Source organism: Pogonomyrmex barbatus, unplaced genomic scaffold (genome assembly GCF_055798465.1).
Source record: "Pogonomyrmex barbatus isolate J1 unplaced genomic scaffold, ASM5579846v1 scaffold13, whole genome shotgun sequence".
In the NCBI taxonomy this organism is placed as follows: Eukaryota; Metazoa; Arthropoda; class Insecta; order Hymenoptera; family Formicidae; genus Pogonomyrmex; species Pogonomyrmex barbatus.
The window spans coordinates 4,199,166-4,211,337 of NW_028297109.1; the positions used below are offsets into that span (position 1 = coordinate 4,199,166).

Sequence of the window (12,172 nt, forward strand, 5' to 3'; positions counted from 1 at the left end):
AATTTATAAAATTTAGAAAAATATTTATTACTTTTAAAAAATAAATCAATAAAAAATAAACTAGAGAAAATACGTTATCAATGCGCTATGCATTCTTATATTCAATGAATACTTTCATCATCTACACTTCCTGCACTTGCAATGATGCAAGCATCTATTTGAGTTAGAAAAGAAAAGATAGAAAGCTCGACTCTCGTAGCCCACACTCATGCAACTACCAATATTTCAATCATAACGGTGAGTCTAAATTTAACTTTGTATATCATGAATTTCCTTGTAAGTCAGTCGATATTTGTCACAGATACTTGTATTGATAAAACATATTTTTATCGATTTTCCTTCCTTTTAATTTTAATTTTTCTTTCTTATTAGTACGTTTAATTATACAATTGACAGTCGTAAGATCATCAATAACATCGTCAAATTTTTAAATAAATGCAGTCAGCTGTTTATTTACAACAATCTAAGAATATGCGTCTAACGTAATTTGACAATTGACAAATCTGATAGAGATGTGAAGTAATTGTGCGTTCAAGATCAATTTGTTAATAGCGCGATACGATTATTCGGCAGATTGTGTAGAAATGTTTATTACCTAACCTCAATATCGCACCAATCTGGTACAAGCTTAGGGAGTTTAATTAATGTAATCTGACAAATATAATTTTTATTTACTTATAAATGTTAATTAAATACTCGATGATCAAATCAGTGTAACTTACAAAACAAATGTTGAAATTATTGATAAGAATGCATAGAGATTTGTTTTGTTATCAAAAATACATTGTTGACATTATAGAAAAATAATGCCAAATTCAATTTACAGATTATACGCAGTGATTCTTAAATTTTATACAAGATTGAGTAGCTAGCTTGAAGTAGCGAGCGGGTGAAATATGGATCCAACTCAGCTTGAAAATCCCAAAGCATCAAAAATTAATGTAGAGAATAACGAACCTTTATTTAAATTAGATGAACCTGTTACTACAACTCTAAATATAAATCCATTGACTAATATCAGTACTAATGAAAATGATAGTCTATCTTTTATAGTACTGGGTAAAGATTCGGTAGATGTTCAGGCTTCTTTGTTGGCTTCTTATGTTGATATTCAACAGAAGAGCATGTCAATTGTACGTAAATTACAATTTTATTTTTTTTATTATAAACTGCTTGAAATAAAAAACAATTTTTTTTTCTTTTTAGGATTACAAATCAATTGTGTCTTCACTGTCTCTAACCGAAATGCAGCAAAGATTGACCGAGATGTTGCAAGAAAATGTAAAATTGAAAGAAACATTGAGACAGAATAATATTTCAATGAAACAGCAGTTTAATACTCTGGCAATGTGGCAAGAGGAAGTAACAAAGGTTCATCAAAACCATAAGCAAAAATTTGCGGAAACTAAAGAATTAATAAATTTCTTAAAGAAGGAAAACTGTGAGTTGAAAGCCAAACTTTCACTCTTGCAACATGCTGAAGATATGGGATATGAAGTATGTTTATATCTATATTATAATATATATATATTGTGCACAATCTCATTCTACATTTCATTTTTTTTTCTAGGCAATTAGTACCTTTTCTGAGTCTGATATTATGACTTCTGATGAAGACATGCCAAAACTTACAGGCGCAATATCAAAAATAGCTATCGAAAAATGTAAAGAATATATAACATCTATAATATCTGAAAAGCTTGCCGATAAAGAGTTACAACAGAAAATGCAACAGTCAATAGTGGAAAAAGAGTTAGAGTCGGCAATGAAGTCATTAAGTTGCGAAAGCAGTGACACTTCTAAGACTGTAGAAAGTTTGAAATGTTCAAAATCATGTTTTGCAAAAGATCAAGAAATTGCTCGCTTGAAAGAATCTATTGCTCTACTTGATCAGAAATTACAATGTGTATGTATAAAATATAATTTGCTAAAAATTTTTAATAACTGAATTAGAAAAACAAACATCGAATTATCTTTAATATTTACAGGTGCTTACTCCAATCCAATTACCTGATTCATCGGAAACATCCGGTTTAAATCGTCAGAAGTTCGCACAGAATATAAAACAATATAACGACATGTTGCAAGAGTTAAGCGAATGTTTTGTAATACAAATGGATCACTTTGCTGCAATAGAAAAAAATTTGAAAAATATTATTGACATTCTCAATTGTGATAATGATAGTAATAAAGTGCAAGATAGAGAAAAATTATGCCAGTGTTGCAAAGAGTTAGCTGATGAACAAGTGAAAATTATTACTGACAGACAGACACTAATTAAATCACAGAATCAGTTCCAAAAGATATTTTCAGATTACAACTCCATTTTATACGAATTAGAAATCATGATGGATGAAAATACAAAGTTGAATGTTTTGAAAGATAATACCGCTCGCAAGAGTTCACAAAAATTAGAGCAATTAGAACAAATTAAATATGACAAGCAATCATTGGAAACAGAAAAAAGAAGTCTTGATCAGGAAAAAGATAATCTAGAGAAAGAAAAAAGATCTCTTGAAAGCCAGAAAAAGAGTTTGGAAATGGAGCGTATATCGTTAAACAGTGAGAGGAAATTTTTAGAACAAGAAAAAATCAGTTTGAACGAAGAAAAAATGTCACTGGATCATCAGAGTCAGTTATATGAAAATTGCGAAAGAGATCTACAGAAAGAGAAGAAAGCATTGCAAACTCGTTACAAACATTTGCAGGATACATTAGATAATTTGCAACAAAAAATTGAGAGGAGGAATGCGGATTATAAACAAATAATGGAGCAACTTGTTCAAAGTGTAAGTGAATTTTTTCTTTATTTGAATTAATACGCTTTACATAACATTCTAATATTAAATAAATACCTACATACATCTTAAATTTTATTATTTTTATAATATTATTTTTTTGTATAGAAAGAAGAAATAGAATTATTAAGATCACAATTAATGTTGTATGAAGAAGATTTCCAACAAGAGAAGAAATTGAAAGAAGCATTGCTTGAAGAAAAGACTAAATTGGAAATGGAATTACTGAAACAAATAGATTATAACAAACAATTACAAGAATCTAATTCCACTACCAAGCCCGATATTAAATCAACAGTGACGGGACCTCCAGTAAGTAATTTAAAATTCATTATGCCATGATGCTTTTACCAAAAATAAAAATTACCCTTCCCTACTTTTTATTATCATTAGAGCAGTGACAAATACAATGGGTGTACAAGAGGCGGCAATGCCACTGCGCGAAAGAAGCGGCCAAATTATCGAAATTATATGTGCCGTTTTTTCTCAGTAAAACCGTAAATAATTACATATTTATTTAAATATTCAAATTTGTTTCTAAATTGGCGTATGGTACATGTAAATAAGTTCTATTTCTATTATATAGTATGTTTTGCTATGAGTTTACGATTATGTTTTTGACATATAATTGGCATTGCTAAATTAACTGCTTTAATTTCGGATTCTTTTTCTTTTTTTCATTTACTTATTACTTTTTCTTGAATATTTGTTTCTTTCGAAAGGATACAATTATCTGTTCCAATTTATTTATATTAGACTATTAACTATGTTGTATATTTCATCATATTATTTAAAACAATTAGTGATTTATTTAACATAAAATTTAGTAGATATATGACTCTTGATATCTATGTAAATATATTGTATACTTTAGTTTATAAATTTTATTTAAAATTTCTCTTAGTTTTTTTATTATTTTAACATTCAGTAAATCTATATAAATATAATATTGTAGCTTTTTTAAATGGAAATAATATTTCGTTAATAGAATTTCGAAGAAAAATAATTCTTTAATTTTTTTGAGTTATTATATCAAGCTGTAAGTAAATGCGAATAATAATTCAAGCTTATATTCAGTCTTTGCGATTTTTTCAAATTTGACTTCCATTGGCATTTCGAATTATGTACTTTGTATTTCAAAATTATAAATTATAAATAATATAAAATTATAAATAAATTATATATATATATATATATATAATTTATTGATATAATGCTTAAAACAAAAATTCTAAAACAGTTCTTATATTTATTTTCTTATATTGTTAATATATTATCATTTATATATATTATCGTTTTATTATATTATATGGTTAGTTATTACTTTTAAAATACACGTGACATATATATATATATATATATATATATATATATATATATATATATATATATATATATATATAGTGGATACTATACTATACAGAAACAGAATCTCTTGAAATGACTCAACAAAATTTGTCACAGCCCTACACTTCTAAAAGATTTAAAGATTTAATTTACTTAAAGATCTTAAAGATTTAATTTACTCCTTGTACGATATGATATCACAACATAATAGACATAATAAATTTTATATTTTAATATAGTTAATTAATTAATGTTATTAATTATTTAAAATAACTACATTATTAGGATGAAAGCATGTAATCTAAACTAATAACTATATGTCAATTACAGAAGGATGTCGCGATATGTCCAAAATGCGCGCTGATATTTCGGAGTTTACCAGATTTGATGGAGCATGTTAATAGATGCTTAGATCATATTCATTAATCGAAAACTTATAAGTATGTACACTAATTTAATTTTGTCACACAGCATATAAGAAGCCATCCTCAAAGAAGATAGACTTCATATATTTGAAAATATCTTTCTTTTATGAAATATCTATAAGTTGTGTTGACAGGAGCAGTTTTATGTAATAGACTTCTGATATAATATTATAGAAAATACGTATATTTTTAATACATGGACTGAATATTAATAGTTAGAATAAATTGTTAAAACATGTTACTAGATTTTATTATATTTTAAATCTAATTTTAATAAGATTGTATATTATATTTAACATACGTAGATATGGAAAAAATTTTTTAAATTTCTGTAATTTCTGTAATTAATAAGAATTTAGAAGTTATTTGGAGAAACTATGGAAACTTTCCGACGTTTCTTGTTTTAGTTGTTAATTTCAGTATGTTTTAATATTTCATATCGTTTAGAAGACTATGCCAAAGTTGTCTAAACGATAAAAATGTAATAATCAAAAATAATATCTAAATTTTATATCAAAATGTGAATTCTACATCTTGTCCATAGTTATGTACATTACACACAGTACCTGTACGTAACCGTTAGTTACCTCATATAACAGTTCTGTAAGTAAGCAATAAATAGTTTTGAAAAAAACATGCTTCTGATGAAAATGAACAACTCTTGTAAAATATATCTATGACAAATCTATGACTAATCTTTACGCATAGCTTTATCTAATGATGAATATATGTACACCAAGCACGTCTCGTTCGATCTCCCTTTATACTGGGATCTACTACCAGCATACTTAAAAGAAAATCTTCCCGTTCCTAGTCTTATTTATTTCTGCCGTGTCTGCGAAACGCGTTCGCGCTCGAACGATAACAAAGACGAAGCTGGATGATGCGACTTGGACCATGGTCACTGTAACTCCGCTCCAAGTCCTCTCGAAACGGAGAGGAAGGGGAAGAAAAAAAAAAGAGGTAACGCCTGACCTTGACTGGAGAAACCGTGGTCAACGATTCTTCCCCGCATGCCAGAGAAGACTTATGTCTTTTTGCACCATGATCACAGTTTGTGCGCGCGCGCCATTCCTTCACCTTTTCATAAATCGGTCGAATCCGATTGCGGGGGGACACGCACTACTACACACTACTGACGTCGACGACGATGACGATGACAACGATGATGACGATGGCAGTGGCAACGACGATGAGCCTGCTCAAGGCAGGCCAGTCGCTCGTCCTGAAAAATTCTTTATATCCCATGAGCGAACTCCTGTTTAATATACTCATGGGGATGTCCCATGGCGAGCTGGTGATTCTCATATAGAATATGTAATGATCGCGTATCTTCTCGGTTTTAATTTGATCATCGGGGGATTGTACGAAAATCAATGAATTAGAAAGAGAAACTTATATGAAATAAACATTCTATCATTTTTGTACAATTGAAGGAATTCTCTCTTATAAAAATATATATATTTATTTTATAGATCTAGAATATTTATAATTTATTGATGGAGCTTCACAGACTGAAATTGGATTCTTCCTGTAAGATATATATGTAAGAAAAACTTAGAATATTTTATCTTTTCAAGATTTAATACAATTTTATTTCGAAGTTTCTACGATTTTATTTATTTCGAAAAATGCAGAAAATAACACATTTTCCGATTTAGATACTAATTGCAGAGCCAATTAATGACTGGGAGAATCACCTCGACTTAATGGACCGATGCGTTAATGGGTAGATGTTGACGAAAAGTGTACTCTTGTCTCAAGACACCTTCTAATTTATATTCCCTCAGTGATGGAAAGGTATGGTTCGTTAATTAAAGTGACGAGCGGAAATGCGGGCGTTGGTAGCATCTTTTAATCGCAGCATCGAAGGGAGTTGATAAAATTCTTGTAGTTTGAAAATATGTGTAAATTTTTTTCTTTATGAGACCGGTTGATCAAGTTCAATTAAATCCTCCTCTCAAGTTAATCTTATTGTAAGTACATAAGAAAAGCAGAATAAAAGAGACTGATAAGATTTTTTTTAATTATTTAATTTTATTATAGAATTTTTAAAACTTTAAGATATCAAGAATGCGGAATAAAATTTTGTACTTTTCTAATAGAGAATATACTTTTATTATTACAAAAGAAATTTAAAATTCTCTCTTTCCTCTCTCTCTCTCTCTCTCTCTCTCTCTCTCTCTCTCTCTCTCTCTCTCTCTCTTTCCTATATTGTAAAAATTATTTGTTAATAAAAAAATAAATATAAAAAATGTGATATTGAATTATATTATTATCCGATTCTGATTATCTGAATATTTGAATACGCAATATCTTATTTAATCCATCGTGTCTTAAAATGTATTAATTCAAATATTCAGATAATCAGAAGTGAATCGGATAATAATATAATTCAATATCACATTTTTTATATTTATTTTTTTATTAACAAATAATTTTTACCTTAAGTCAATACAGGAGAGAAAGAGAGAGAGAGAGAATTTTACCTTAATTGTTTTCAAGTGCAAAGCATACAGTAAGATAATCCGAAAAATTATAGGCAAGTCAAAATATTTCCAAAAGATTATTCATCTAGGTTTTTGCAATTCTTTTTGTGTGACATGTATAAGAGTTTCTATTCTATTATATAATTCTACGTTATTTTAAGAATACCACAAATACTCTACTTAAAACGTGACTGTGGCAAATCCAGACATTACATCCTCGACCGAATTTTTAATTTACACAATAAAGATACCGGACTGGACACGTCACCGTTTGTAATAAGAATATAAATATAAAAACATTTGTAGCTATGTAAAAAAAAATATATATAATATTAACCTTGCAGTGACACAATTCTTTGTTTAATGATCATCTTTTCATGAATTTTTAAAAAAATATACAGAAAAACAAGAACTAGCAAAAGATAACTTTTATTTAAATAAAATATAAATTGCATAACTTTTAGGTATCAACTTTATGAGTATCATTGATAAAAACAAAAATAAAAATGATTTTTATGCATTTAAAGCATGAAATATTATCCTTCAATCTTTTTAAATTTCTCAGTTAACTTAAACATTAATTTCATCTTTATTTTAATATATTTTAATTGCTAATATTACTAAAGATAATTATATAAAAATTTTTCTACAATTAAGTCATACATATAGAAGTCATACATATAGAAATATTATTTAAAAAATATGCAAAGATATAATATGTGATGATGCTGGGCTATAATAACGATGATTAATTGCTAACATCGCTTAACAACTCAGCATCTCTAATCCAGACCGCAAGAAGTCGATTATTTTTTTCTCTAGATATTTTTTGCATATAAGAACAACACATAGGATTCTGAGAATTATGATCTTCAGGCAGTCGATCATTATCATCCCCCTAATGTAAATGGTCCTTTGGAAAGATTCAGCAACCAAAGCGCGTCTTCCCGGAATCTCTTTTGCCAATGAAGTGATACCAAGAAATATCATTAGAGACACACTTACTAAATGATTATATATATTAAATTGTCCGTTTTCTTCGTATAAATCTTGACGCATTACGCGAATAATTATTTATTTGTTTATACTGCAATCTAATTCTAAAGTAAGAAGTTATGATAAGATATCTTTCAAAGATAAGACGCGATTCGTGTATTTTCGCACGAAATTTTTACGGGAAAATAAAGGCAATGGAATGTTTATTAATTAAATTCAAATGATATGTCAAAATAGAATCGTTTTTTTAGTGACATTTGGCATTAGTTTCTAATGACAATTAACAGATTATCGTATTAAGTATCAGATTTGGAGAACCGAAAAAAGCATCAGTCATTTTAATGTCGGCTATGCATCTGAACGCTGAAAAGATATATTCTTCACTTAATTTCTATCCCCAACAAACACGTTTTACTTTCATTCTTTATGCTAAAAAGTTGATAGACGCTTATTAATATAGCTCTGGCAATCTAATCATCAATATTTTTATTTGTTTTTATAAAATAAAAACGAATCGTCCTGTTTTCTTCCTCGATCTTTTCGAAATTAAGGAATGCTTTTCTGTCAATATTCTGCTGTACTTCAGGGAAGATATTAAAATCAATCGCAACGAGACAGTACAAAGGGCTGACAATATTAAGTACCGACGACGAGTTATCGGCGCGATGAAATCGCAAGGTCGAATTACGCTTGTCTCGGGTTTTACGAGGATCACGTCCTCGGCGCCTCCGCGAACATCGCGGGATCCTGGGATCTCGCGAAAACACTCGGCATTGACATTCCCATTTGCGGCTCTTTGTGCCGCAACTTGTACACTCTCGTTTCGTCGCTCGGTCATCGCGTTTCTTCTTCATTCGTTTACTCGTTGGTTCATTCGCTCGCTCGCTCGCTCGCGAAACCGCAGGTAAAGTCCGAAGACAAGCGTGCGGACGAGCGTGCACGTGTTGGTGCGTGCGTACCCCTCGTCTCGACGAAAACGCGTCGGATCGGCCGCGTATATAAGGCCTGCCGCACTTGAAATGAAATCAGTCTCCAATATGTTGCGACCATTGCAATTCGTAAGTGATCTGCATAGCTCTCTCTCGTCTTGGACGTCGAGATCTTCTCTCGTCTCCTCTTCTTTATTCTTTATATTTTTCATTTTTTTCTTCGCGTCGCATGTGCACGCGCTTTTTCGAGACGTCAGTCGCGATAGATAAGCCCGACTTATATCCAATTAACATAATTCGCGTCCGAGATCGATCAGTCTAGATATAACACTGAAATACACAGAAACAAACTACCTTTGACATAATCAAGTCCGGATTAGAAATATTATAATAGTCAGATATAAATTGTATAAATTAGTAAGTACAAGATAACTCTGAATTGTCATAAAAATATATCAATGAAGATCGAGATTAAAAAATAATTTTTAAATAAATGCTTATTTTAATATCTGTCTGGTCTGTTAAAAAATGTTATTATTATCTATCGATTGAAGATTTCTCAAATGAATTTCCAGGAGATGAGAGAATAGCGATACTATTGCGTAACATAGTGCAATTGCTCCCTATGTCTTTAAATTGTATCGAAACAAATTGTGGATTCGATCGGATTGAAATTACGTTAAGAAGATCTATTCATCAGGAGAAGATATGATAACAAGCGTGAATCGTGATGAATTGATTTTAGGTTTTCTTCTTCGCGGCATTCGCTTTTCTCGCCGCTGCTGTGGAAAATGAAGAAGCTCCACCAAATGTGCAGAGTGAGTTTGAACCACAACCGAATGCGAACGCCAACGATTTAGAAACGGATGCGACCTACTGGGGGTGAGTTCAATCGCAAATCGCTTCTGTCCCCTAATTTCTATCCCATTGATTTTCGGCCTGCAAGAAACTCATAAATCCAACACTGAAAGAATGGATTTGCTGAAGTATCTAAAAATCTGGCCAAATACAAATATGAAAATAATTTTATTAGATTGTCAAAATAATTATATAGAACATTTAATTTGGTTGTTAGAATAAAAATTTGTGCAATATTATGCTAAATATCCTAATGATTATTTTGACAAAATGATCAACAAAATTATTTTCAGATTGATATATGACCGAATTTTTAGATATTTCAACAAAACTATTATTTCAATGAATACTCAGCAACTTTAGATATTTAGGAATCGTGAAATTAATTACGATAAATATATAACTTTGATATTTCAAAAAATCTACAAATTGCTAATATCAAAATTCACAATATGATAAATGTAAGGGGAGAAAAAACAAATTTGTATCTCTTAAATATACCCTATTTCTGCGCACATTCGTCGCAATCGCTGCGAAGAAGCTACACGTCATTCTCGTGAAGCTGGCAATTTGAGATTCGCGTGATGAATACGTTCGTTAAAATTATCAAGCGAAATTAAGTTGTCGCGCGATAAAAACAGTCCTGTCCCAGACGAAGAACGTAAGCGTCGAAGGCGAGTCCGAGCCTGATAATTATCGATAACGGGGGTACTTCCCCCAGTACTTTCCCCCAGTACTTTTAATATCTCTTACTATTCAGAGGGACGCGTAGTCGGGACTGGCTGTAACAATAAATATTAAACAGCGATCACGTATTCCATTCGTAATCGAAGTTTACTCAACAATGATTACATACTTTTTTTTATATAGGCATACTTTGTATGCGCTTTGCTCGCTTATGGCGCACGAAGCGTTCGTAAAGATGACAGTCGCGTAAACGGAAGACAATCCGGAAAAAATATTGCACTTTTGTGGTCTCGTAATGTTTCTTCATTCGCATTCACAACCACGTGCCACTTCTGCGCACGAATCTATATATGTTATGCGTTCCTCGTAATCTCGTCGCATACACACTCTAATTGGTCGCGTGCATAAATGACGCATTTCAACCCGCAATTAACGCTAACGCGAGCTGCGACAATCAATTTGCAATAATTTAGCGCGCCCGTCTCGTTCATTTCTCGCAAGTGAAGTCATCGTCTTCGGAGAATGTGTAACAGCTATTCTAAAACAGTATATTCTATTAAAATAGAAGCTTAAACAATGACATAAATGATAAGAAAAGTATAGTATTTTAAGTATATGAGAAAATGCTAAGAAATCTGCACGATCGATATCTAAAACAAAGACATCTTCAATTTTAAATGCATTAAATGTATATATAAACACATACTTCGGTTGCAGCCTGTTTGTGAGATCTTTCTTTGTTTCTCATTCACGACACTTTGAATGATAATTTAATAGTAGAGATAGAAGAAATAGAATGCAGATACATAGAATATCCATAGCTGTTTTATAAAGGTTGCGTGCATAATCATGATTATAACTTAGAATTATGACTTAGAAATCGTACCGATATGCAGTATAACTAATATCTTCCATTTAACCTTTTCTTTCGCCTATAAATAATGAATATAATGTTTCTAATTTATAACAAAACATGGAAAGATTACTTGGAATCGATAGAAGATTGATTTGTCAAATTAATTGATAATTTTTCCTATCAAATCTCAATATTTATTAAATTTTTCTAAAAAGTTATTAATAAAAAAATCGATTTCGAAGTTTACCAAATCATCCGACGTTAGAAAAGCGAGTTTCCGTTCTATATGTAAAAATTCATAATATTATAATTCATATCATAAAATTTTAAATTAAACGTAACTCGCGCTAAATAAATAAGAAAGTTCTTTGAAATTTAAGCTACTACTCATCTTAATCGAATGGTCTATAATATTTCAGATACGGACGACCATGGAGATATTATGGTGGTTGGGGATATGGTAGAGGATACGGAGGTTGGGGTGGCTGGAGAGGAGGATACTGGAGCGGCCGAGGTTGGGGTGGAAGAGGATATGGTGGCTGGGGTGGCTTCGGATATTGGGGTTGATACGAGTCCTTGTATTCCATCCGCGTGATACCTTATTGCTATTAATGTAACCTTTGGCTCTTCGTATGAATTTTCTCTAAAATATACAAAGCTTTTTCGGCGGTTTCATTAGCTTCGTAAGTTTTCATTGAAATTTTCGTTCTACAAGAATAAAGATGTAAAAGAAATGTGAAAGATGTTTTATTTCCTATCACTGTTCTTATCATCACACGTGCAAAGC

General features: G+C 30.7%; 2 protein-coding genes across 7 annotated transcripts; both read left to right on the plus strand.

Annotated features, from left to right (window-relative positions):
- The first annotated feature begins 98 nt into the window (after nt 1-98).
- Nucleotides 99-4,957, plus strand: LOC105426922 (uncharacterized). 6 transcript variants are annotated; one of them, XM_011638365.3, is made up of 7 exons: nt 99-237; nt 827-1,133; nt 1,207-1,497; nt 1,571-1,906; nt 1,989-2,789; nt 2,907-3,110; nt 4,476-4,957. In XM_011638365.3, exons 2-7 carry the CDS (start codon nt 897-899, stop codon nt 4,569-4,571), a joined length of 1,965 nt encoding a protein of 654 aa, XP_011636667.2. In that variant the 5' UTR covers nt 99-237; nt 827-896; the 3' UTR covers nt 4,572-4,957. The 6 variants fall into 6 exon arrangements, with proteins under 6 accessions (XP_011636667.2, XP_025074000.2, XP_025074001.2 ...); XM_025218215.2 differs by having other exon boundaries at nt 3,192-4,499; XM_025218216.2 differs by lacking the exon at nt 99-237 and adding an exon at nt 242-276 and having other exon boundaries at nt 3,192-4,499.
- Nucleotides 4,958-8,869: 3,912 nt separating this feature from the next.
- LOC105426921 (uncharacterized) lies at nt 8,870-12,119 on the plus strand. The gene is made up of 3 exons (XM_011638364.3): nt 8,870-9,113; nt 9,730-9,866; nt 11,805-12,119. Exons 1-3 carry the CDS (start codon nt 9,075-9,077, stop codon nt 11,950-11,952), a joined length of 324 nt encoding a protein of 107 aa, XP_011636666.1. The 5' UTR covers nt 8,870-9,074; the 3' UTR covers nt 11,953-12,119.
- The last annotated feature ends 53 nt before the right edge of the window (nt 12,120-12,172 follow it).